Consider the following 23,136-nt stretch of genomic DNA (forward strand, 5'->3'; position numbering starts at 1 on the left):
GGCGTGTATATATTCACAAGAGCGCCCCTAGCGACACTGAGCGGTAACAGCCACAGGTCAGGTGATCTGATCTGAGCTGCTTTGGAATTAGACAGCAGGGATCCACCGGGACCATGCCTCCCTCCTAGCCTCTTTCAAAACACCCCCAAAACGGCACTGATTCCCTCTCAGGGACTCATTATCCGCGCAGGAAGGTTTTCCTTACTGTTCGGCTTCCGTTCGTGGCGTCCAAGTGTTGAGCAACAACATGTACCGGTCCCTGTACGCCTTCCGATCGGCGGAGCCCAACTCGCTGCGCTTCACGGCCGGAGAGAGCTTCCTAATCCTGGAGAGGAGCAACAAACACTGGTGGCTGGGCTCCCGATGCAGCTCCGGGGAGACCGGCTACATCCCCTCGTCGTATATCGAAAAGATCCAGGTAAACATCGCCACGGTCCCATTCTGGAGAAATGTGGCGAATGAGCACATCCACTGTGGATCATTCATGGGAGGGGTTGGGATGCATCAGGACTACTTTCAAGGGATTTATTTATTGTCATTGATGCTGAGTGAAAATCACGATTGTTACCCATCTATCTCTCTGTTAGAATATATGAAATAAATTCAAAGAGTGCGAAAATATGTCTAAAATAAATAGATAGGCATGTCCAGTATTGTAATAATAATATGGATGGAGGAATTGGAAAATATCGTTCAAAGGATGTAAATGTGAGGGAAATACAGTACAGTACTGAAAAGTATGCATAGTATTTATTTAAGATTTTTTTTTTGCTGTGAGTCTTGCTATTGTTGATGCTGGTATTGAATACCAGAATTAAGGAGTTTGATAATAAAAATGAATGAGGAAAATTAAACAAGGAATTCAAGGTTAAAAAAAAAGATGCAAAATCAGACTGAATGCCAGATTAGTTGTGTCGTTGTAATCTGATCAGAAGAAATTGATGTGCAGTAGATGCATTCCATTTGATGCATTCATTACATTTTTTAAAATCATTTATCCCATCCATCCCTCTTCTACAACAGTGGTTGTCAATCTTTTTTCACCACATACAACCTCAAAAAAAAAAAAAAAAAAAAAAAAAAAATATATATATATATATATACTTTTAGCTCCCCAAGAACTACCATAATGACCAACATTAAAATACAGTGGTGGAGTATTAACAAAAAAATAGATGGGTTTTATTCCTAAAAAGTATATTTAATATAATTGTGAGCCACTGTAAAGTTATCAGTTAACACTGCACTTAAAAATAGTAAACTGTACCTTAATCATAATTTAAATAAAATGTATTGCACTTAAAATTTAATAAAAATACATGTACCTAAATGATTTTAAAAACAGTTCTATAAAGATTAAATACTAATGAATGTATTGTGCTTAAAACTGAAATACAACTGAACTATACTTAAACAAATGTACTGTGCTGGATTAAAAAAAATAACTTCAAGCAATGTAACATTATGCACAGTTTTAACATTTAATTCAGTGATTCTTTCACATACCACTAAGTTCTACTCGTAGCACATTTTGAGAATCACTCTTCTAACTGTACATGTTAGTTTGTTAGTGGTATAGTTGTAGTTTTAATCGGTACACATGGATGGGTACCAGATTCACTTTATTTACTTATACATTTTTTAAAATGAAAAGAAAGTAATTCATTGTATTATTTCGGATGAGTCAGGAAATCTAGGTTGCAATCTCCGTTGTCACATTTCAGTATGAAGTTTGCGTCTTCTCCGAGTGCGTGCTTGGTTTTCTCTTGGTACTCCGGCTTTCTCCCACTTTCCAAAAACATGCATATTATTTTTTTAAGACTGTAAGTTATCTTTAGGTGTGAGTGGGTATAGTTGTTTGTCTCTATATGTACCCTGTGATTAACTGGCCTCCAGTCCAGGTTGTACGCCGCCTCGAACCCAAAGTCATCTGGGATAGACTATATAGCTTTTCTATACACTCGGTCTCTCCCACATTTGTGTTCTTCTGGGGACCCATTCATCAGTGAACTAGTCCCGGCATGTGACCTGCGCCACTCAGGAATGAATGCTCCCTCCACACTGGCTGTGGAGCTTCAGTGAGCTCCAATTTGGAGTCTTGCTGAGCATGTGTGACACTGACTGAAAGGCTGCTTTTTTGTTTTTTTGTTAGATAACTGACCTAGTTTCTCCTTCCTCCAGTCTCAAACACACACAAACAGACACACACACACACGCACAATACACAGCCATAGGCGAGAATTTTGCTGTGTTGTGTTTTAAAGTTTCATGCAAACATGAGTAAATATTTAATTTCCACAGCTCGTTATTTTCTGTTTCTTTTATTTTCCCTTCTTTTGGCCAGGCTCCCGAGCAGGATGAAGTGTTGCAGTCCATTGATAGAGCCATTGAAGGCATCCACAATGTTGCCTTAAAGAACGGAGGCAAATACAATCTGGAACAACGCGATGTCCTTCAGTGAGTTGAAATGTTTTCCTTCAATGGCGTGTTCTTGCTTAGAAATGGGAAATGGCAAGGAAAGGAACTGAGGACTTGACAGTACTGTATTTCATAGGACTCCTCACATTCCATAACATTTTCTCCTCTAGTGGCTATAAGCTACACATGCTCAGAGGCAATGTCATTGACACGTAAAACTGCTTGCTTTCATGTCCTATGATCACACCCTTAAACACCTTGTGGGATTAAAAAAAACCATACACCAGAGTAACTCATTTTCTAATGAGAAATAATGCGAATTGAAATAATCTGTTCCAGGGTCAAACCTTTAACATTTTGAAGTGTTAAACAAGCAAAAGTGCAGTGGATATAAAAAAGTCTACACACCCCTGTTCAAATGGCAGTTTTTTATTTATTTATTTATTTATTTATTTTTATATGCATATAAGAAAAATGAGAACAAGATAACAATTCTCACCATAATGTGACCTATAACCTGTAAACTAGAAACAAAAAACAATCTTTTAGAGAGGGGAAGTAAAAATAAACAACGGAGATAATGTGGTTGCACAAGTGTGCAAAAAAGAATCTATTGTCGCAGAATAGTGTCAACGACATTTCCACAATGGCACACATCGGATTGGATTTCTAATGAGTTGGTCCTTCTGTTGTAGAAAGTTGATCCATCACAGAAAGGAGACGCTTGCACGGCGGAGCATATCGGGACACTCGCAAGGCCTCCCGACATCCAACAGTGAAATATCTCTCAGTCACACTCCTCCGCTGCCCAATGGTCTTAACCGAGACTACGGACGGCAGGGAGGTGTCCCCTTATCAGGAAGCATGGACAGCATGCATGGAGAGCCGGGCTTTTATCAGGTAACACTAATGTTTCACTTTTGGCACAACACAAAAGCACATGATTTTCCACCTAAATACAAACATGTTAATGCAACTCATTTAACGTTTAAAAGTAGTGATTCCCTACCAGGGTGCCATTATCAAATTACCCAATTTGGTTTTTCATTGGGGGCAAAATACTGTATTCTAAATTCCTCTCAGTATGTTGCAAAGGGCAAATTTTCATTGTGTAGCTTTTACAATATTTTTGAATTTGCCTGATACGTTCACTTTATACTGTACATTGATAAGAATGCCGATATCATATCTCTCATGTCAGTTTTTGGGCAATCCAGCAAACCCACAAATGGGGAAATTTGAAATACATTCTAACTAAAGAGTCAACACTTTTAAAGTAAGTTACAGTATTTGTTTTGTACAAATGTACAGTTTGATTAATTAAAAACAAAACAAAGCTGATGGACAGTGTTCCCTGCAGTATTGCGATTAATCGATGGCGTATGTTTTTTTTAAGCGATCATTTTTAATGGGTTTTTACCATATACTTACTTACTGTAATGACCTCACAGGTGGGAAAGGAGAGCACAAGTCACTTTTCAGCTGTTTATTGAACGCCGGGAGAACAGTGAGAAACATAAAAAAAACAAATACCACATCATCGCAGGAGCTGCTGTCTGCCACAGCTCACACTCAGACACTCACACACAGACTCGTCAATGTCACACGCCACCCCACCATGCCCCGCCTATTAAAGGCACTTATCAAATAAACAAACACTGCAATACGTTCTGTATTTTCTTTACATTTTATGCTTGCAATTTGCGTATGTGTTCAAATATGCTTACAACGTGTTTACATTTTTTGAAATGTGTTTGGGAGGGGTAAAACTATAAAAAAAAATTCTAATAATTTGTAATGGTCTATCCATATTGCATATTTTTACCTATTGCGGTAATTTCTAATCTGGTTCACAGTATTTGCAGCAATGTTTGTTTGTTGAAATGTACAGTTGAATTCACTCCTTAAATTTAACCCGATCAGCCTTCGTGTTCATTCATCCTGGCCTGCATCCCTCCGTGCAGGTGCCCCCGCAACCTCGACGCGCTGCTCCAATCACGCCGCCCCCACCTGAGAAACAACGCAACATCCGGCGTCCAGGTCAGCGTGCGGCGGCATGGATTTGTCACCTGCGACTATATTAGGATAATCAAGCTCTGCTGAAAAGCACTCTGTTCTTAGGCGGCTCCATCTGTGTAACTGGAGCGCTCTCTCTTTCTTTTCCCGCAGAGCCGGACGTCCCCAACAGATTGTCCTCGCTCCCTCCGTCCCCTGTTCCCTCCCTCACAATCAGCAGCACGTCTTTAGAATCTGCGGCGTCCTCCGACGTCAGCCTGCCGAGTGTTTCCAGCACCCCGCCTCCCCCCGTACCGTCCCGCGTCAAGCCCACCGCCCTGCCTCCGGACAGCCCCGCTCAGTCAGCGCCGGCCAAAAAGAGCCCGGCCCCGCAGCCCCCGCAGCCCCCCGCTGCCGAGGAGGAGCAGCCGGAGGGCGAGTGGCCGGTCGCCCCGCCGTCTGTTGCCGAAAGCCCCCCCGGCAGCCCCGCTTCCTCGGAGCCGGTTCCCCCGACCATCGGGGCCGAATTGATCGAGCTGGTGCGGAAGAACACGGGTTTAAGTTACGAGCTGTCGAGGGTCGCCGTCGGGGTGGTGGTGGGCCACCTGCAGACCAGCCTGCCTCACTCCACCTCCGCCCTGGAGCGAGTTCTCCTGTCGCTGGTGGAGAGCAAGGTTAGACATGCTTTCATTGCGTCACGTACGCTCAAAAGAGAACACGAAGGCTGTTTAGAGTTACAACTCAAGCTGCTTTTAGCTGTGAGAAAGTGTGTGTGTGAATGTGTGTGTGTGTGTGTGTGGGGGGGGGGGGGGTTATCATGTCATTCACTCGTTTCTTGGAAGCTCCGCTGTCTCAAACTTGATACAAGAGACGTTTGACCTCCGCCAAGGCTTAAACATTTGTCACTTGCGGTCCCAAGAGAACAAGATGTAACAAGATCATACATAAGCACAACACATTACTACTGGCTCTAATGACATTTGACAGAGCATCCAAATACATTGAAAGCGTATTATACATATTACTCTTGATGTCCATGCAGGACCTGGGTGCTGCGCTGCCGCGAGGTCAGGTGTGTCACGACGAGCAGCGGTTGGAAGTCATCTTCGGCGACCTGGCCCGCCACCGCGATGACTCGCAGCAGCGGAGCTGGGCGCTCCACGAAGACCACGCCCTCATTGCGTGCTACCTCGAGGAGCTCCTCAAGATACTGGTAAGGCGCATGAAATCCAACGTATGTTTGTAACTTACTGTTAGACTGATAAATGGCTTCATGAGAGGAGTAAAGTGGACCCCCGCTATTCTTGGGACAATAGGGACTGGGCTGGACTGTGGACAGCGAAAATTTGAGGATAATTGACAGCCATTATAGCAATCAAATATATAGACTCTATCAACCTAAAAAATCTTGAATAAGAGGGAATAAACTGCCAAGAAGCATTTTTGGTGTTGCCCCCCCCCCCCCCCCCCCCCCCAACAAAAGAAGAAACAAAAAGAAATATTAAAGAACTATTTTCTGAAAATAAAAGCACCTATTTCCAATTTTTATAGCACCCTAAAATGCCACAAGATGCCGCGAAAGTGTTCTTCTAGTGAGCTATAATGTTAGTGTTGAGTTTTCAAATGAGGCGAAGCCCAGCAAAGTTACTCCCCTGTTGCTACAACTATTGTTGCCTGTACAGTGTACTAAAAACATTTCAGTCAGAAGAACATATAATCCCCACACAGGACACCCATCCAGATCGCGCTGGAAATACCAGACATGTCTGACGGGATCAGACAGGCCAGTTTACAGATCCGACCATGTTATTAAAGACTGACTCAGTCTAAATGACAGCCTGCCAAATCTTTTGGGTTGGCATTTTCCTGCTGACTAAAACCCCCAATCAACGTGGGATGCTCAGACAAGCTTTTAATGCACCCAAAGATCCTCTGATGTGTTCAGGGACCTCATCCAGTCAACAGATTATGAAGAGAAACACTGTTTACTATTGGTGATAGACATAATAATAGTTTTTTGGTTTTTTTTTGTAGACTGATGCAGATCCTGAGGTGTGTAAGAGGATGTGCAAGGCCAGCGACTATGAGAATGTGCTCTCTCTGGTTTCCTATTATCAGATGGTAAGAAGAACCTTTGTGATTCTAACCAGATATTATTATATTATTGTGTACAATATAATTATTTTTTTATTCTTTCTTTTATTTTCATGTTTAATCATGTACATTTTCGGAGTTATTATTTACATATGCGGTCTGGCCTGGCCTGGCCCCTCCCCCCTCGAATAGCGAATAATTGACACTCATTATAATTTTACTGAAAAAAATATATATACAGTCGTGCTCAAAAATATTAAACAACAGGGGTGCCAATATGCTTTTTTTTTTCTTGTCTATCTCACATGAAATCAGACTAACCCGTTCCTGTTTTAGGTCAATTAGGATTACCAAAATATTTCTGTTTGCTAAATGCCAAAATAGTGAGAGAAGGATAGTTTTTTTTTTTTACAAATACATATACTAGACAATACAATCATGCAAAAAAATATTGGTACCCCCGGGTTGGCAATATTCTCTCTCTCTCAATCTATCTATCTATATCTATATATATATATATATATATATATATATATATATATATATATATATATATATATATATATATAATGCACTTATTTCTTTTTCTTTAAACCTCCCAAAATTCTTGAATAAGCAGGGATAAGCCACCAATAAGTGTTTGGGGGGTTGCTTTACAGATGCCACATCAGATATGTAGGCGGTATGTGTATGTCGTCCTTGTCCACTGGCTTCCTCCCCCCCACATCCCGTTGTTGATACGCTTCAAAATCCTCTCGGAGAACCACGAGTGACAAATCAGTCTGACCTCGCAGGAGCTTCGAGTGTCTTTGCGGCTGCTGCTGCTTAAAGTGTTTGGCGCCATGTGCAGCCTGGATGCTGCGCTCATCTCCAGCCTCCTCAACTCCATCCTCCCTATGGAGCTCGCCAGGGACTTACAGACGGACACGCAAGGTTATTGTTGCTTTAGTGATCTCGTATGTACGGCACACATATTCATGACTCATTTGTGTTGTCTCTTTGTTTCTCATTGCTCAGAGCATCAGAAGATGTGTTACACAGCCTTGGTACTTACTATGATTTTCTCAATGGGGGAACAGGTGCCATATCATCACTATGGTAGGGCACTTGTTGATGATGAGTATGTACACAGGCATCTCCGTTTCTGACAGAGTTCAGTAAAAGTCTTTATCACAGTAAATATTGGTATTAAGGACTTCTAGGCCATAAATATAAAGCAATCAGATGAAGAACAGTAAGTACACTACAGAAACTCAATCTTCTAAGGATATTTGTCTTACTTCTAAGCAAAACTAATTTGATTACACTTAAAATAAGACTCATCACACTTAAAAAAGACATCTCGTCAAAAAGTAACTTGTTTGTTTCAACTTGCAAAATTTCACTTGAAATAAGTAGAGAGATTTGCCATTGTAATCAGAAAAAAAAGCAAATCTTACTCCACGACCAATTTCTTTCCTCCTTTTTTCAAACACGATACTTTGTCAGACACATAGTTATACCTGTACAGCATGCATTCAGAGGAACCATGAATTGTACAACACTGTGGAGTTGCACATAAAAATCTGAATGTAATGGAATCCTATTTAATGGTACAGCTATCCTTCTATTTACTGTTTTATAGGTTGTCACCCACATATACCTTTTATACAGTCTGCTGCAGAAAATGCAATAAATAAATGTAATCCCAATTAATAACTAAATCCTGTGACATTGCGCCCCAGTGTTCACTCTACAATGTAATGGTCCGGACAAGACACGTTTCCAAATGTTTTTGTGAATCCGTGTTTGGGCAAGTTAACATGTGCCAAAGTACAAGGACGCTGAAGTGTGACAGTGTTGCAAAAAGCACAGTGTCTGCTGTCCTTTTGACGCAGTGCTCTTCCGCCTCGCTTTCAGAGCACTTGAATGGCGACTTTGTGCAGTTCCTGCTGAATGTGGTGGAGGACGGACATCCCTGTGACCCCACGGAGCAGCTGCCTGACCTCTTCCTCAACCTCGTGCTGGCCTTCAACCTTCACCACACAGGTGACCGCTGACAGCTTGCACATTTTGTCACCATTAACATTCGCAATAGAGCTGTTTATTTTCAGAAATTAGTAAATGAATACATCGATTGTAATTTATTGAGATGCACCTGGAATGTTTTCGTCATGCAGCGCCGAGCAGCAACGTCGTCATGCAGCAGCTGAAGAAGAAGAACGTCAAGATTCTGAGCGAGAAGGTCCTGCTGCTGCTCAACCGAGGAGGTACGTGCTTGTTTTGTTCCCGTCCGTCCTCCTGTGTTCCACACGACCGTCTCTGTGCGTTCCCTCCTCTGCAGATGACCCCGTGTGTATGTTCAAGCACATGCCGCCCGCGCCTCACGCCGTGCTCAAGTTTCTGCAGGACGTCTTTGCCAGTCGAGAGACGGCCGACATCTTCTACCGTACCGACATGATGGTGATGATTGACATAGCCGTGCGGCAGATCTCTGACCTTTCACCCGGAGACAAGGTGACCTGGGAGGACACTCAAAGATGCTTAACATCACTTTGATCATTCCCTGTGCTGCTTGTGTTTTCGGGCAAACACTTAAGCTCATAAAATTGATTCAAGTTTGAATGTTATAGGAAAAGAGAAGGTTTTACCGTGGTATTTAGACTCAAGCTTCAAAGTAGCTGTTTCGGGAAAGTAATGGAGTCTTACAGTATATTTTTTTTTCTTATTTTTAGAATCAAGCTTCAAACTAGGCCCTTTATAGAAGCAATGAATTATATTTGGTAACTGAAGTAAAAAGTGACTCTAACACCTCACTTCAAGGCAGTATAACTGTGTGAGTTATTGTCAAATGCAATTTAATTATCATTATTAAAACTATGAGGAAAAACTATTTTAATGTTCGATAATTTAATAGCGCAAGCCAAGATATGTCATTCTACCTAAAAAGACTGAATGTGTCTGTTTTTTTTGTTTTTTTTTACTGACTTTTACAGGTTATAATTCACATTTTTTTTCAACATAAATACATAATGTGTCATGGTCTTATTTTTGCATCAGAAATGTCTGATGTTGTAAAAAAGTGGTTCATTTTCTGTATTCACTGTGTGTTACCCAGCAAGAGCAAATTTTTTCTGTGAAAATTGTCACATAAATGTTCTTCTCTCTCACTATCTTCATCGAAAGCTCCGCATGGAGTACCTCTCCCTCATGCACTCCATCGTGCGCTCTACGGATTACCTGGAGCACCGTCACCGCCTTTCTGACCTGCAAGGAGCGCTGCAGAGGATTCTCGGGGAGGAGGAAGACCCCGGGGAGGATGAAGGGTGCGCTACAGCCAAACAGATGGATAAGCTCATTGTGCAGCAGATCTACAAGGAGTTCCCGCAGATCAGCGCGGGTCAAGACTAACTCACCATCGCAGTATCACCGCTAGGGAAAATAATATCACTTTTAACCCCCACCACTTCAATGCCGCAGATGGGAAATATGACTTTCTAGGGCCGCTGTCAGTGTCACGCATATCACACACTGTAGTCCGCTGCAGGGAGGCGCAACTGATGCCCTGTTCGCTTACAGTATGCCAGTGTTTCCTTGGACTTTTTGTCCACTGCTGCAGCATGCACGAGATGTGGTAGAATTCCTTACTTTTATTTGAGAATGATGTGATTTGATGATCGAATGAGGAAAAAAGACAAATGCGCAAAAACAGCGAGGTCATAGCTACCGATATACCGAAATGTAGGCCAAAATATAACATGCTGTTTGACTTGTGAGCAATAATGAACCTTAGCAAATGCGTACAATTTTCTTTTTAAAGTAACAGAAAACATGCGTAGACCATATTATAACCAAAATGCACTCAACCAATTGCAATAGTGCCATATATAATGACTGCTTCCCATTAGTGGGGGCAAATGTATGTGTGTCACTCAAAGCAGTATTTTCCTTACAGAAAAGAGTATATTCTATTAAAACTGACTTCACATACTTCATTCACACAACCCCAAGGTGCTTCATCACTTCATCAAACTAAGACAGAAACGTCACTAAAATCAAGTAGAATAAGATAAACAGGTTGATTGTTCCTCGCACATATCACAAGAAAGCTTTGAGCAGAGTAGCTTGTCTTGTGTGCTCACTTATACGAAGCTCGTCAAGCCTCAGCGAGCCTCGGTGGCTTTATATCATTAAAAAAATGGAGCAATTGAATCCACAATGCTGCATTTCGCCTGCAATACAGCTTTGTAGCGTTGGCTGATGTTTTGCAGTTATTCTTGAGCGAACGCTGCTGCTTTTCCATTTTCATAGCCACTTCATCTTCAATTCATCTTGGATAATAATTTAACAGAAAGAAATGCCCTTGATTTATTTACATTGTGTTGTCATTGGGGTTGTTCTCTTGATTTTACAAGTTAATATATCTGGAGGGTTTTATTTTTATTTTATTTGTTTTGTCTGTGACATGGTTCTTTTGTCTGGAAACGTATCCCTTAAAACAGTAGACATAATCTGATGTTTTTTGTATTGTGTTCAAACATCCATTCATCAGTTGTGTGTTTGTTTACAGAAAGCGTGAGAGAGATAAACATCTCCCCTTAACTAAAATAAAACTCTAAAAGAAACTAATAAAGTTATTTTTTAAAAGTGGAAGTTGTTTTGTTTCTAACAGATTGGGACAATCATATAAATACACATGCGGATCTATTAGTAATTTGGAATATTATAGAAAACTTAATTATAAAATAATTACTCATAGAATGACAGCACCCAGAGTGAAATATTTCATGATTTTATGTTTGATCATTTTGATGATGAAAATTCCAAATTTAGCACCGCAATAAATTAGTGTATTGCATAAGAAAAAATAATATATACCAATTCCTATGCATATATATATATATATATATATATATATATATATATGCATAGTAGTTTGTGTTCTGAAAAGTATTTAGTCTCTGTTTCATAAATCTAAAAATACACGTTTCACTTTTTTAACTGTGTACTGAAAAAAGAATTTTACGATATTCATTTTTAGATGCACTTTTATACACACACACACACATATATATATATACTGTATCAGTAAACATAAACGTGTATTAGTGGGAATTCTTGTGGCACAATTGAGAAAAGTGACATTTAACCAAAATGTCCAGACCATGGAGATATTTTTGTAGTATCACATTTTAATTTTTTAAATATAATTTTGCTTTCACTTAATTATAATAATTGTTTCATTATTATGTTGCTAACATGATTATATAAAATACACAGAAGACATTGATACAGTTACCAAACGCAATAATATTTCAAACAAATTTGAGAAAAGATTACAATTTTTATTTTTATATAAATAATTAGTGGGGAGAAGGGTTTAAATTTGTCTTGGTTAGCGATCATAAAGTTATAGCTGAAGTAAACCGTGGTTAACCCGGACAACAAACAATGACGTACCAGACTCGCTGTGTGTTGTAGTCAAATCCGTCCGGGTCTACAAGTGGGTGAAAGGTCCATCGGTAAGACGGCAAAGCACTTGACAGACATTTCCGCTCATAGCTGTGCCCGACCAGGTGAGCTAGCTGACGTCCGTTTTGTTTCGCTGCATGTATACTGCATACTACTGATCCTCACGTCCTAATAGTCTTTGTTTCTATTACTTTCTATTATCTCCAAAGCGGAAAGTCAAAATGTCGAAACAGCCGCAGCCGATCAGCCCAATGAAGAACTTCTTCGCTGGAGGTTTCGGTGGCGTCTGCCTCGTCTTTGCCGGACACCCCCTCGACACTATTAAAGTAAATCACGTGTGCATGCGGCCAAACATTCGCTCCGTGTTTGTCACTTAAAGGCGGGTGCTGGATCAGGAAAATTATTTTATTTCGCTGCAAATGTCCGTGTTGCTGAGGAATAGAGCGCAGTGTACTGCAGTACAGTACTTTGACCCACATTCACGTGCCCTCGTCACACTGCAGAGGCCCTGGGCCTTCAGAATCAGTAGTGCTGGCCCATGTAACCTCAATTAGAGCAGCTGTTCCTTTAACCAATCAGCCTCGCAGGGCCAGCTAGCTGGCCAACCATCTTGTCAGCATTTTTCCGTCCTCTGATTGGTTGCTCAGGGCAAACCATGTCTAGCGACATTTAATAATCAGCATCTCTGGTGAGTATGGTGTCTTTTTAAGTTTTAATTTGAGTGTTTTCGATTTTTGTCATGCTATTAGATACAGCACATTGATTCTGAACTGTTCCAGATGAGGTGCTTGGCACAGTTGCATGCTGTTATATTGCATTTTGGTACAGTTTTGATGGTTCTAAAATTGTGACACGATAGTGATGGATTAAGTCAGGGAGTTCCCACTGAATTTTACATTGTCAATCAAAAGTGAGCATGTTTCTCTTTGTAAAGTGTGATATTACTTCTTTTCTTCTTTTTATTTTCTGTTGGTGCAAAATTATTCCCTCAGGTGCGTCTACAGACTCAGCCAAAGCCCAAACCAGGAGAGAGCGTCATGTATGTGGGGACCATCGATTGCTTCAAAAAGACCTTAGCAAAAGAGGTGAGCAGGCAGGCAACCTTATCTTGAGGTTAAAAAATCCTATTTGCTCCGATAGTGGCTGAGACTTTGCTACTTTGATTAACAGCAGAAAGTATCAGGCGTGTATAAGAGGTGAGGCATTGATTTGTAGAAATGCATATTTGCAATATTAAATAACATGTTTTGAAAGATCGAGTTTGCGTGGGTTTTCTCCAGGTACTCCAGCTTCCTCCTACAACCCAAAAACATGCATGTTAGGTTCATTGAAGATGTTTATTTATTTTTTTTCCAAGTGGATGAAATTGGGGCTACTAGAACAGTTGGCTTTAGGAGAGGAACTATGTTATCCTCAGTAAGTTGCTTCCCAGTGCTAACTCCATTTGCACCTCCTCTTTGCAGGGAGTGAAGGGGCTCTACAAAGGCATGGCAGCCCCAATCATCGGAGTCACGCCCATGTTTGCCGTGTGTTTCTTTGGCTTCGGGTTGGGCAAGAAACTGCAGCAGAAAAGCCCCGACGATATCCTCACGTTGGTCACCGCTCTTCCTCGCTGGTATTTTGGTGCTTGCGAGCACTGCGGGTGAAGATTTTGCCTACCTCCTCCAGGTATCCGCAGCTATTTGCTGCCGGCATGTTGTCCGGCGTTTTCACCACGGCCATCATGACTCCTGGCGAGCGCATCAAATGTCTCCTGCAGGTCAGCTAACCTCTTCATGTGCCTTTTAAGAGGTGGGGCCCGTGGGATGTCGGCAAGTTTTTTTTTTTTTTTTTTTTATTTACTGTTCTCCTGGTGTTCATTAAACAGCTAAAAAGTGCATCAGCGATTTAAAATAAAATAAAATAAAAATAAATAATAATAATAACCTGACGCGAGGACACGTTTGTGTGTGTGCGCGCGTTTGCGTAGATCCAGGCGTCATCCGGGAAGGTGAAGTACGACGGACCGATGGACTGTGTCAAACAGCTCTACAAGGAGTCCGGCATCAGAGGAATCTACAAAGGCACCGTGCTGACCCTCATGAGAGGTGTGCTGCTTTTATTTTGCTTCGCATTCACCCATTTAATTTTGGATCAGTGTTGCCTTTTCAAACGATCAGGCGTGTTCTGATGGCGACTTTTTCGCGTGCGATTCAGATGTTCCTGCGAGCGGCATGTACTTCATGTCATACGAGTGGTTGAAGAATCTCCTCAGGCCGGCAGGGAAGAGGTGAGAACTCCCGACGGCCCCGACCGACTTCAGCTCTTTGTTACAAGTGAGACGTAACCGGAACCTGCTCTCTCTGTGTCCTTCTCGCTCTTGTTCTCCGGCTCGCCCAGTCATGACGAACTCAGCGTTCCCAGCGTCCTGTTCGCCGGAGGGATGGCGGGAATATTTAACTGGGCCGTGGCAATTCCCCCCGATGTGCTCAAGTCTCGTTTTCAAACAGGTGTCCACCTACCTATCAGTTGCATGCGTGCATGAGCAATTTGTTGAGTTCGTTCTCTGCTTTGATTTGATATAACATGTAAAAAAAAAAAAAAAAAAAAAAATAGATTAAAAGTTAGTGTGTGCCAATCACTGTAGCTCCTGAAGGGAAATATCCCAATGGCTTCCGGGATGTTCTGCGCGAGCTGATCCGAGAGGAGGGCATTGGCTCCTTGTATAAAGGTTTCACCGCTGTCATGCTTCGAGCTTTTCCGGCAAACGCTGTGAGTTTATATGTTTTTGTCATATTCATCACTATATCGAGCACAATGATTCTGAAAGTGTGGCACGTGGGCTCCTTCTAGCGGTATGTGAAAGAATCGCTGCCTAAGCACGGTTCAGTTGTATTTAATTTTTAAGTTAAAAATGTTTGGATTTAATATTTAGTTACTGTTTGTTTCAAAAAAAAAATTTAGATGCAATTTTTATTTACCTTTTATGTGCCATACATTTTAATTGAATCATTATTGAATCAGGGTTTTTTGTTTTGTTTGTTGTATATTTAAGCTCAGTGTTAGAGTGGCTTCCAATAATATTAAAAATACTTTTTTAGAAACACAACCTCAGTCTTGTTTGAATGTTTTATGTGGAGAGGGAGCATTCAATTTGTTTTTTTTTACAAATGAGAGCCAATACAAGAGCTCCATCAACTTTTACCAAGATAATAATGCTGTTTATTATTGTTTGTACGGTACTTTGCGGTGGTGTAGAACTGCTGTTAAGCAAGCTCTATGTAATATTCGAAACATAATATTAGAAACCACTTTCAGTATGAGTAATTAAGCATGTAGATGTGTTGAAGTGATTCTCGTAACACAGTATTTACAGAGAGGCAAGTGACTAATTATTATTTTTTTAATGGTTAGTATGCAAATTAAAGCATTACCAGGACAAACACATTTGTTCACAACAACGTGTGTGTGTGTGTGTGAATGTGAATGAGAATCGGAGTCGTTCCAAACAAACTGAAGACTTTTTGTCCATTTGTGTCCTCAGGCTTGCTTCTTGGGATTCGAACTCGCAATGAAATTCCTCAACTGGCTGGCACCGAACCTGTGATGAAAATGTTATTACAGTGCATTTATTAGTACACACACACACACAGGGACTTTATAATTTTAACAAATGTCCAATTCTCTACTTGATTGTGTCTGAAAACCTGTGGTAGTGGGTTTTGGAGCAAATCATATTTCCTCAAATAGTGGCCTCCACTCGAATAGACGCCTTGTCTCACTTAATGTCAGGGATTGTTATCTAATAAGCTGTTATCTATAATTCTTGGTTTTTTTTGTTCCCCCCCCCCTTTTTGGGAAAATGAGTAGCAACTGAAATGAAATCTTAGACACACAGAGGCATTAAAGAACTACCAAAGCACATGAACTCTTGCCACTATGTGGTTGTCAACAAATTTCCTGTACTGGACTCAAGGTGATCTTGCGTAATATTGAGACGGTTTCTGTCCTCGTCACGTCTGTGCTCGCGCCACAATCTTGGGTGCGTTTATTATTTTAATTGAACATTATTTTGAAAAAGTCATCATTGAATCAATCATCTGTCTAAAGAAGTAAAACACGATGCCAGTTATAGGAAGTTGAGCTACATGTACTTTATATGGCAACCAAATTCAACATTTAAAAGTTTCACTAAACCGAATTAACGTTGTCGATATCAACAAAAATCTTTCGGACTCTTTCTAATGACATTTTGAATAGTTCGAATTTTCATACGCGATATCGGTAACGTAAATGTGAGTAGTCGTAATGACAGTTATAGATATCTGTAATTCAGTTTGGCCTATTCAAAAGAAAATTCAGTTTTGCCTAGTCAAAAGAGAACATAATTTTGACTAGTCATAATTCTACCGACAGACATCGAGAATGTCGTTCCGCCTCGTTAAAACTTAACATATCTGAAAAGGGACTTGTATATTATAGATATCTTGACCTGGAATTATGAGTAGTCGGAATAAAATTGTTGATATCTCAAACTGAAGTTACATATATCTCCAATTCGGTTACAGATATCTGTAATTCACTAGCGGATATCTGCAACTGAATTGGCGATATCTGTAGTGAAAACCCCAGAACCACCAATGATAAAAGCGACGTCATTTGCCCGAGGCGAAATGACGTTGCGCAAATTTGAAATGACAATCGCGGATAAGAATAATGGACTTGCGGATATCTGCCGTTCTCTTGGACGAGGCAAAACGGAATTGGAGATATCTGCAAGTGGTCCAGTCTCGCTGTGAAATGTTCGAAGGGCTTGACGTACATCTCCGCTATGACGCAGCTCCTGTTGGCAGCAGTTTTCGACTCAATACGACAACTGGCATTGAAACAGAAGTTCAGAAGACTCCCGCTAGATTCTCCCATCCCATTAAAAAATCATGTGTGGAAAATAACAATTGTGCATTTTATCCACGGTTGACCAGGAAAGTGTACATTAATAAGCACCTTACCCATAATAGATGCTGGGTCCACTGTATGAGGAAATAATGTGCTCGAATATTGTCACTCCCTTTGCTTTTGAAATGTGTCAGTGAGGCAGTGACGGAGTGAGCTGAACATGTCGTGCCTTACCGCTGCCTTATTTGAACTTACAGTATCAGGGAAAAGGTACATTTGTCTTTCTACTGTGTCTCTTGAATGTCCTGTACATGGATGTCGCTGTGTAGAAATGTGCAAAACCACAACATTGAATGGGACTTTTGTGCTATTATGCCGTTGACTTGCATTGTGAAAAATCCTTTTCCTATGTCCTGTCTTTTTCCATCATTTCACTGTGATGTGTCCATTGCACATGCATTAGGTTTAATTGGGGAAAAGTTTCGGTCGATACTTTCCAACGGGCCGTGTTCAATAAAGAGATCAATAAAGTGAACCTGACTGGTGCAACAGGGAGGAGTCTGCTTTTGTTACCAAGTGTGTTGAGCCTGCTGACGGTTTGTTGCATGGAAACGACACACGCGCACGCTTTTGACGACCTCTGATGCTCAAAGATGAGCAACTCCGACATTCCGGCAGGCCTGAAGGAGCTGCTGCAGGGGTACACGGTGGAGGTTCTTCGCCACAGGCCGCCGGACTTGGTGGAATTCGCCGTGCGGCATTTCACGCAAATTCTGGCGAACCGTGGGAACGACAAGCCGGCTAAGAAGCGTGGCGGGAAAGTGTCACGGAAAGGGGTGACCTTTGCGACCAACTCTGATGAGAATGTCCAGGATGAGAGAGAAGAAGATCAGGAGAAGCTTGTTAGTGAGTACTTCGTTAAATGTGTAAGTCTTGTTCAGATGCGCTTGTGCAGTTGTAATAAGAGTGTAATTTACGTGTCTCCGCAGAATGCACCACTGGTAAATACAACCGCAGAGTTTCAGGTCTGTAACAATACATTTTTTTTTTTATTTGTTATAAGGCCAGGCATCATGGCGCACTAGTGTTTAGTCCATCAGCCCCACAGGCCTGAGGTCAGGCTTTGAATCCGGCCCTTCTGTGGAAAGTTTGCCTCTTCTCCCTGTTTCCATTGCAAAGGAAACTTCTCGCCCCAAAGTTAGATTAGACACTCGTGACTCTAATGAGAATCGACGCTATAGAAAGTGGATGGCTGGATATTAGAATCCCATCCATCCATTTTCATCCAGTTGCTGGCATTTGCTTGTAACTCTTGTCAAAATAAAGTTATAAAAGTTCTGTCTTTTCAACTTTAAATCTTATACACACATTGATGATAATATGTCATTGTTTTATGTACGGAAAAAGTCATTTTCAGTAACAGGACTGAGTTTTTAGCATAGAATTTGCAAATACATGAAATATAGCTACGTGGCGTTTATACTAATACCATGTTGAAAAAGCACATTTCAGTGATTCAACAAAAAATATAGATTTTAAAATAAAATCACAGAAATGATCTTGGTAACAGCGCTGAGCTAAAATCTAGGGACATAACTATAAAGTGTCAATTTCAACAACGTGTTGGTGCCTTGCTAAAGGGCACCTCGACAGTAGTCCGGAAGCAGCGTAGCGTCTGCCCAACAACGGGTTGCCATTTTATATCCTTACTGTGGCCCTCCGATTCCAAAGCCCAAGTCATTACAGATGAACTAGCGTGCCTATACGTGTCATGAATTTTCACAACTGTCATTTTTCTCATGTCATGTTTGTAACCCGCATGTGCTAATGTAGTTTGCGCAGAGGCCTACAACCCCGACGACGACGACGACGACGACACCGAGCCTCGAGTTGTGCACCCCAAAACGGACGAGCAGCGTCGCAGGCTTCAGGATGCCTGCAAGGACATTTTACTCTTTAAGACACTGGAGCAGGTGCACACGTGTGTGAAAAGACATGCTTGACCTTTATGTACAGGGGTCACCAACCTTTTTAAGACTGTTACCAGTCTCAGGGGGAGGCTGCGGGGGTGTACCCACGATGAGTGTGCCCGCGAGTCCACGGCAAATGATTTCCAACTCGTAGTCAAGCCTTTTGTTTCCAATTGGTTGGTTTTCCTCAGGCGCAGTCATTTCTTAAAAATCGAATAAATTACAAGATGGGCCGGGAGAGCTGATTTGAAAAAATATTTTCACAGATCATTTTACTAATCTACTGCTGTCAGGTCATACTGACAGTTCAACAAATATGACAAAAAAGGATTTTGTTTTTTTTTGAAGATTGCAAACTCCCACTTTAATTATTTTTTCGCGTAATCTTAGTTACTGCTTGTAATAATACATGAAATGATATATAACTAACAGAAAGCGCAATATCGTCAGGATATGACGTCTAGCTTACACTCACACAAACGACAACCACAATAAAAATCATTGTGTTAGAAATGAATCGCTCTCTCACAATCAGAACAGAGCATTATTATTTTTGCAGAGGCAGAATTTATTGAAACAGCTCTTGTGTGGGATCTCACTACCTGGTTCAGTTGTACCTCATAAAGTGTCCTGTGACCGCATTGAATATTTACAGTCATCTTAATAATGAGTGCGACGTCCCGTAGGAGCAGTTCTCTGAGGTTTTGGACGGCATGTTCGAGGTGCAGGTCAAACCACAGGAGCACATCATAGACCAAGGAGATGATGGAGATAATTTCTATGTCATAGAGAGGTGAGTGGGTTGCTTAATTCTCTTCAGAAGTTTTTTTTATTATAAAGGTTTATAATATCTTGCTTTGTTCCTCGTCTCAGGGGTGTTTATGATATAGTGGTGGCGAAGGACGGTGTGAGTGTGCGCGTGGGAAAGTACGACAACAAGGGCAGCTTCGGCGAGCTGGCCCTCATGTACAACACGCCTCGAGCTGCCACCATCGTGGCAACACAGGAAGGCGCCCTGTGGGGCCTGGTGGGCTACTAACGCGTGCTCACGATGACTTTGTCAAGGGTCAACGAGACGTGAGTGCTAGCGTATTTGCTTTTTGTGCTAATGCAGGACCGAGCCACCTTCCACAGGCTCATTGTGAAAAATAACGCAAAGAAGAGGAGGATGTATGAGGCCTTTGTTGAATGTGTTCCTCTTCTGAAGTCTCTGGAGGTTTGTACCACAAACACTGGGAACAATTCAACTGCACTTCTAACAATACATACTGGAGATGTCGCGCAGAGAATTGAAGAAATTAGCGGCGCCTCGAGATACGAGCGCTGTCATTTGGCCAATTTATTTTCTTTTTTGTTCATTTGATTCTGAGATCTGAGCGCTGTAGGGTAGCAGTGAACTCAACCGAACACACTTCACAACAAGCTGCAGTTTGGTTGCTAGTGAACAATTCTTTCAAATAAAAAAATCAAAAGAAGTTTTAAGCTGTTAAAGGCCGCTCCCAGTTGAGGTTTTCTCTCAAACTAAACATAAAACAAAGAGCATTACATGCTGTGTATTTAAAACAATCTCATACCGGAAGCTTTGCCTTGGGAAAGTCAGTTTAGCTAATGCTAACACACAATGCAAAGCATCATGTCATAGTACTAGAATCCTTTACTCACAGCCAGAGGCGTGAATTCTGTATCTTCTACGAAGACTGACTAGTATTGATGCGGTTCATAGAGGAGTAATTTGTAACAATCTCCACGTATATCTGTGTTTGTATTATACTTCTCCCAGGTGGCCACCAGAAGGAGCAGCAAGATGGCCATTAAATCGAAGCAAAAAATGTCACAAAACCAGTTGAATTTATTTTCATTCTATTAAATAATGTAATTTCTATTTGTTTTTATGAAGTACAATGCAGTCTTATAGATTGCTATTTTTCTTGTTAAAAAATAGATAACAAAAATAGTTGTAATTTTTGGGGAGGCTATAACTTATTAATGAGCACCATAATGAGCGTTATACATATAAAAAAGAAAAGCTCCCCACCTTTTTGTGTGCACCCGCTCACTTTGTGTAACATCTATGTATGTTCTTTAATTCTTCACCCCTTATTGAGGCTGCTCTTACTTTTGTTGCATAAAGCCAAAGAAAAGGCAAAAGGTTGAATCTTACTGCATCATCCGCGACAGCGGTTGTCAAAGTTTTGTGCGATTTTAAGAGATGTACTCAAAATTTGGGTTGAATTGTGACTTGCATGATTTTCATGTGTCCAACAGCTCTCAGAGAGGATGAAGATTGTGGATGTTCTAGGAGCAAGATGTTTCAAAGATGGAGAGTGTATAATAGCGCAGGTAACACACAGTACCTTCTCACAGTCAGTTTGAATGGACGAAATGTATTGTCGCTCTCGTGTGGCCGCAGGGAGACAGTGCTGACTGTTTCTACTTCATGGAGTCGGGACAAGTGAGGATCATGATCAAAACCAAAGTAAGTCTGGTGAGCTTCTGTATTGCATTCATTGTATTGTGTATACGTTATCTAGTGGTGGGAAGTAAACAAAATACAAGTAAATAGGGGTGCGTAGCATTAATACATTCGTCGGGGGGTGTCTGAACTTTTTCTGATTGTATTTTTTTAGAGCTCTCAGTGCCATGAGGCACATAAGGCCGCAATTGCGGTTTATGTAATCCGTAGTTTTTTACGGATTACAGATAATTGGCCTGGTAGTCCCCTCTCATCCAAGTCCTAACCAGGACCGACCCTGCTTAGCTTCCGAGATCGGGCGTTTTCAGGGTAGTATGCGGGGGGTGTTAACCCCCACTGCTGAAATTCACCCGCATTTGGCGGGTTGGCAGGTGTTAATGTCGAGCCATGATGAGCATCTACAGTATGTGGCAGGGTCACATATTTGAATACAAATGTTAAAATGTAACAATACTCACAGTAGGGATGCATTATAGTAAAAAAAAAAAAAAAAAAAAATCAATTATTTTAATGGCTACTGTAATCACAATTATTCATCATGTTAGGGAAAACATTTTTATTGCACTACTTTTCAACAAACAATATATAAATAGTTTTCAGTGCAAAATGAAACTTTAAACTAAATGCAAAGGCTAACTGAATAAATATATCATCTTGTTTAATGTCACTTGCCCTCAATATGAAACACGCCCAGACAACAGATGTAGATCCAATGTGAGGCACAAGCTCCTCACCATGATGCTCCCCATCTCCAATTTTTTGCTGTACTTTCTTCTACCAGTCTTTTTTGTTTACACAAGCTTCAAATGAAGTACTTTTGCCACCTCAGTACTATATCCCAACCTGTGCGTTTAATTCTAGACACAGGCAGGCCAGCAGGACGACACGGAGGTCGAGGTGGCTCGTTGCTCTCGAGGACAATACTTTGGGGAGCTCGCACTCGTCACCAACAAACCTCGCGCGGCGTCCGTTTATGCTGTTGGAGAAACCAAATGTTTGGGTAATGTTTTTGAACATCTCCCAGTGAATGACCTTTTTAATCGTATTTTTTTATGTTTAGGGTTAGTGCAATGTTTTATTGATAATGACGTGCTGACAATAATTTTGACTGTTTGTTGCAGTGATTGACATCCAGGCATTTGAGCGCCTGCTGGGCCCCTGCAAGGAGATCATGAAGAGGAATATCTCCCAGTATGAAGATCAGCTTGTGGCATTGTTTGGCTCCAGCGTAGATTTAAAAAACTAGGATATACTGCATGTGTATATATATATATGTTTTTTCCCTTTTGTTAGTGTGTTGACCATGTACGTAAAACTCAGAAGTTAAAAAATACAACCATAAAAGACCTGCAGAAATATGCCCTGATGGATTTTTGGATTGTTACAGCTGGTGAACTGTTAAATGTTCTTTTTTTTTTCTTATTTGAATACCAATTTCCTTTATATTTTCAATTGCCAGATTAGCGTAATACATTATTCTTGAGCTTCATTTGAAACACCTCACTACTTTGTTTCCACATATACTGCACTGCGAAAGTTCATATTGACTTTTAATAGTTAAGCCCCAATTATTTTTTATTGTTTGCTCTTTCAGCTGTATAGAAATACATACTCAATAAACAAACAACCATTCACACCGATGGAAATTTTTGTCAATGACTGTACCATGTATGTATTTGGTTTGGGGGTGTGGGGGGAACCAGAGTAGCCAGAGAAAACCCACACAGGAAGGCCAGAGCCCAGATTTGAACTCAGGACATCTGAACTGTGATGCAGATGTGCTAACCAGGTGAGTGAGTTGGTTGGTTATAGATAAAATAACTACTAAATATATATATATATATATATTTTTTTTTGTAG

General features: G+C 41.0%; 3 protein-coding genes across 5 annotated transcripts; all 3 read left to right on the forward strand.

Moving 5' to 3' along the window:
• Positions 1 to 46: 46 nt before the first annotated feature.
• On the forward strand, positions 47 to 11,139 carry LOC133483634 (NCK-interacting protein with SH3 domain-like). The gene is made up of 13 exons (XM_061785114.1): positions 47 to 418; positions 2,345 to 2,457; positions 3,114 to 3,318; positions 4,383 to 4,458; positions 4,588 to 5,087; positions 5,456 to 5,626; positions 6,448 to 6,534; positions 7,302 to 7,440; positions 7,525 to 7,605; positions 8,407 to 8,535; positions 8,667 to 8,756; positions 8,831 to 9,003; positions 9,673 to 11,139. Exons 1-13 carry the CDS (start codon positions 248 to 250, stop codon positions 9,895 to 9,897), a joined length of 2,160 nt encoding a protein of 719 aa, XP_061641098.1. The 5' UTR covers positions 47 to 247; the 3' UTR covers positions 9,898 to 11,139.
• Positions 11,140 to 11,913: 774 nt separating this feature from the next.
• On the forward strand, positions 11,914 to 17,386 carry slc25a20 (solute carrier family 25 member 20). 2 transcript variants are annotated; one of them, XM_061786507.1, is made up of 10 exons: positions 11,914 to 12,062; positions 12,168 to 12,284; positions 12,951 to 13,043; positions 13,422 to 13,549; positions 13,627 to 13,717; positions 13,928 to 14,045; positions 14,155 to 14,227; positions 14,338 to 14,447; positions 14,585 to 14,709; positions 15,482 to 17,386. In XM_061786507.1, exons 2-10 carry the CDS (start codon positions 12,180 to 12,182, stop codon positions 15,542 to 15,544), a joined length of 906 nt encoding a protein of 301 aa, XP_061642491.1. In that variant the 5' UTR covers positions 11,914 to 12,062; positions 12,168 to 12,179; the 3' UTR covers positions 15,545 to 17,386. The 2 variants fall into 2 exon arrangements, with proteins under 2 accessions (XP_061642491.1, XP_061642492.1); XM_061786508.1 differs by lacking the exons at positions 11,914 to 12,062; positions 12,168 to 12,284 and adding an exon at positions 12,291 to 12,646.
• A 33-nt stretch (positions 17,387 to 17,419) lies between these two features.
• prkar2ab (protein kinase, cAMP-dependent, regulatory, type II, alpha, B) lies at positions 17,420 to 22,916 on the forward strand. 2 transcript variants are annotated; one of them, XM_061786505.1, is made up of 10 exons: positions 17,420 to 17,739; positions 17,823 to 17,858; positions 18,667 to 18,806; positions 19,490 to 19,596; positions 19,677 to 19,830; positions 19,918 to 20,019; positions 21,069 to 21,143; positions 21,214 to 21,279; positions 22,138 to 22,276; positions 22,398 to 22,916. In XM_061786505.1, the coding sequence occupies exons 1-10, from the start codon at positions 17,487 to 17,489 to the stop codon at positions 22,520 to 22,522; spliced, it is 1,197 nt and encodes a 398-aa protein (XP_061642489.1). In that variant the 5' UTR covers positions 17,420 to 17,486; the 3' UTR covers positions 22,523 to 22,916. The 2 variants fall into 2 exon arrangements, with proteins under 2 accessions (XP_061642489.1, XP_061642490.1); XM_061786506.1 differs by having other exon boundaries at positions 19,496 to 19,596.
• Positions 22,917 to 23,136: the final 220 nt, after the last annotated feature.

The sequence above is a fragment of the Phyllopteryx taeniolatus genome, chromosome 9 (genome assembly GCF_024500385.1).
Source record: "Phyllopteryx taeniolatus isolate TA_2022b chromosome 9, UOR_Ptae_1.2, whole genome shotgun sequence".
In the NCBI taxonomy this organism is placed as follows: domain Eukaryota; kingdom Metazoa; phylum Chordata; class Actinopteri; order Syngnathiformes; family Syngnathidae; genus Phyllopteryx; species Phyllopteryx taeniolatus.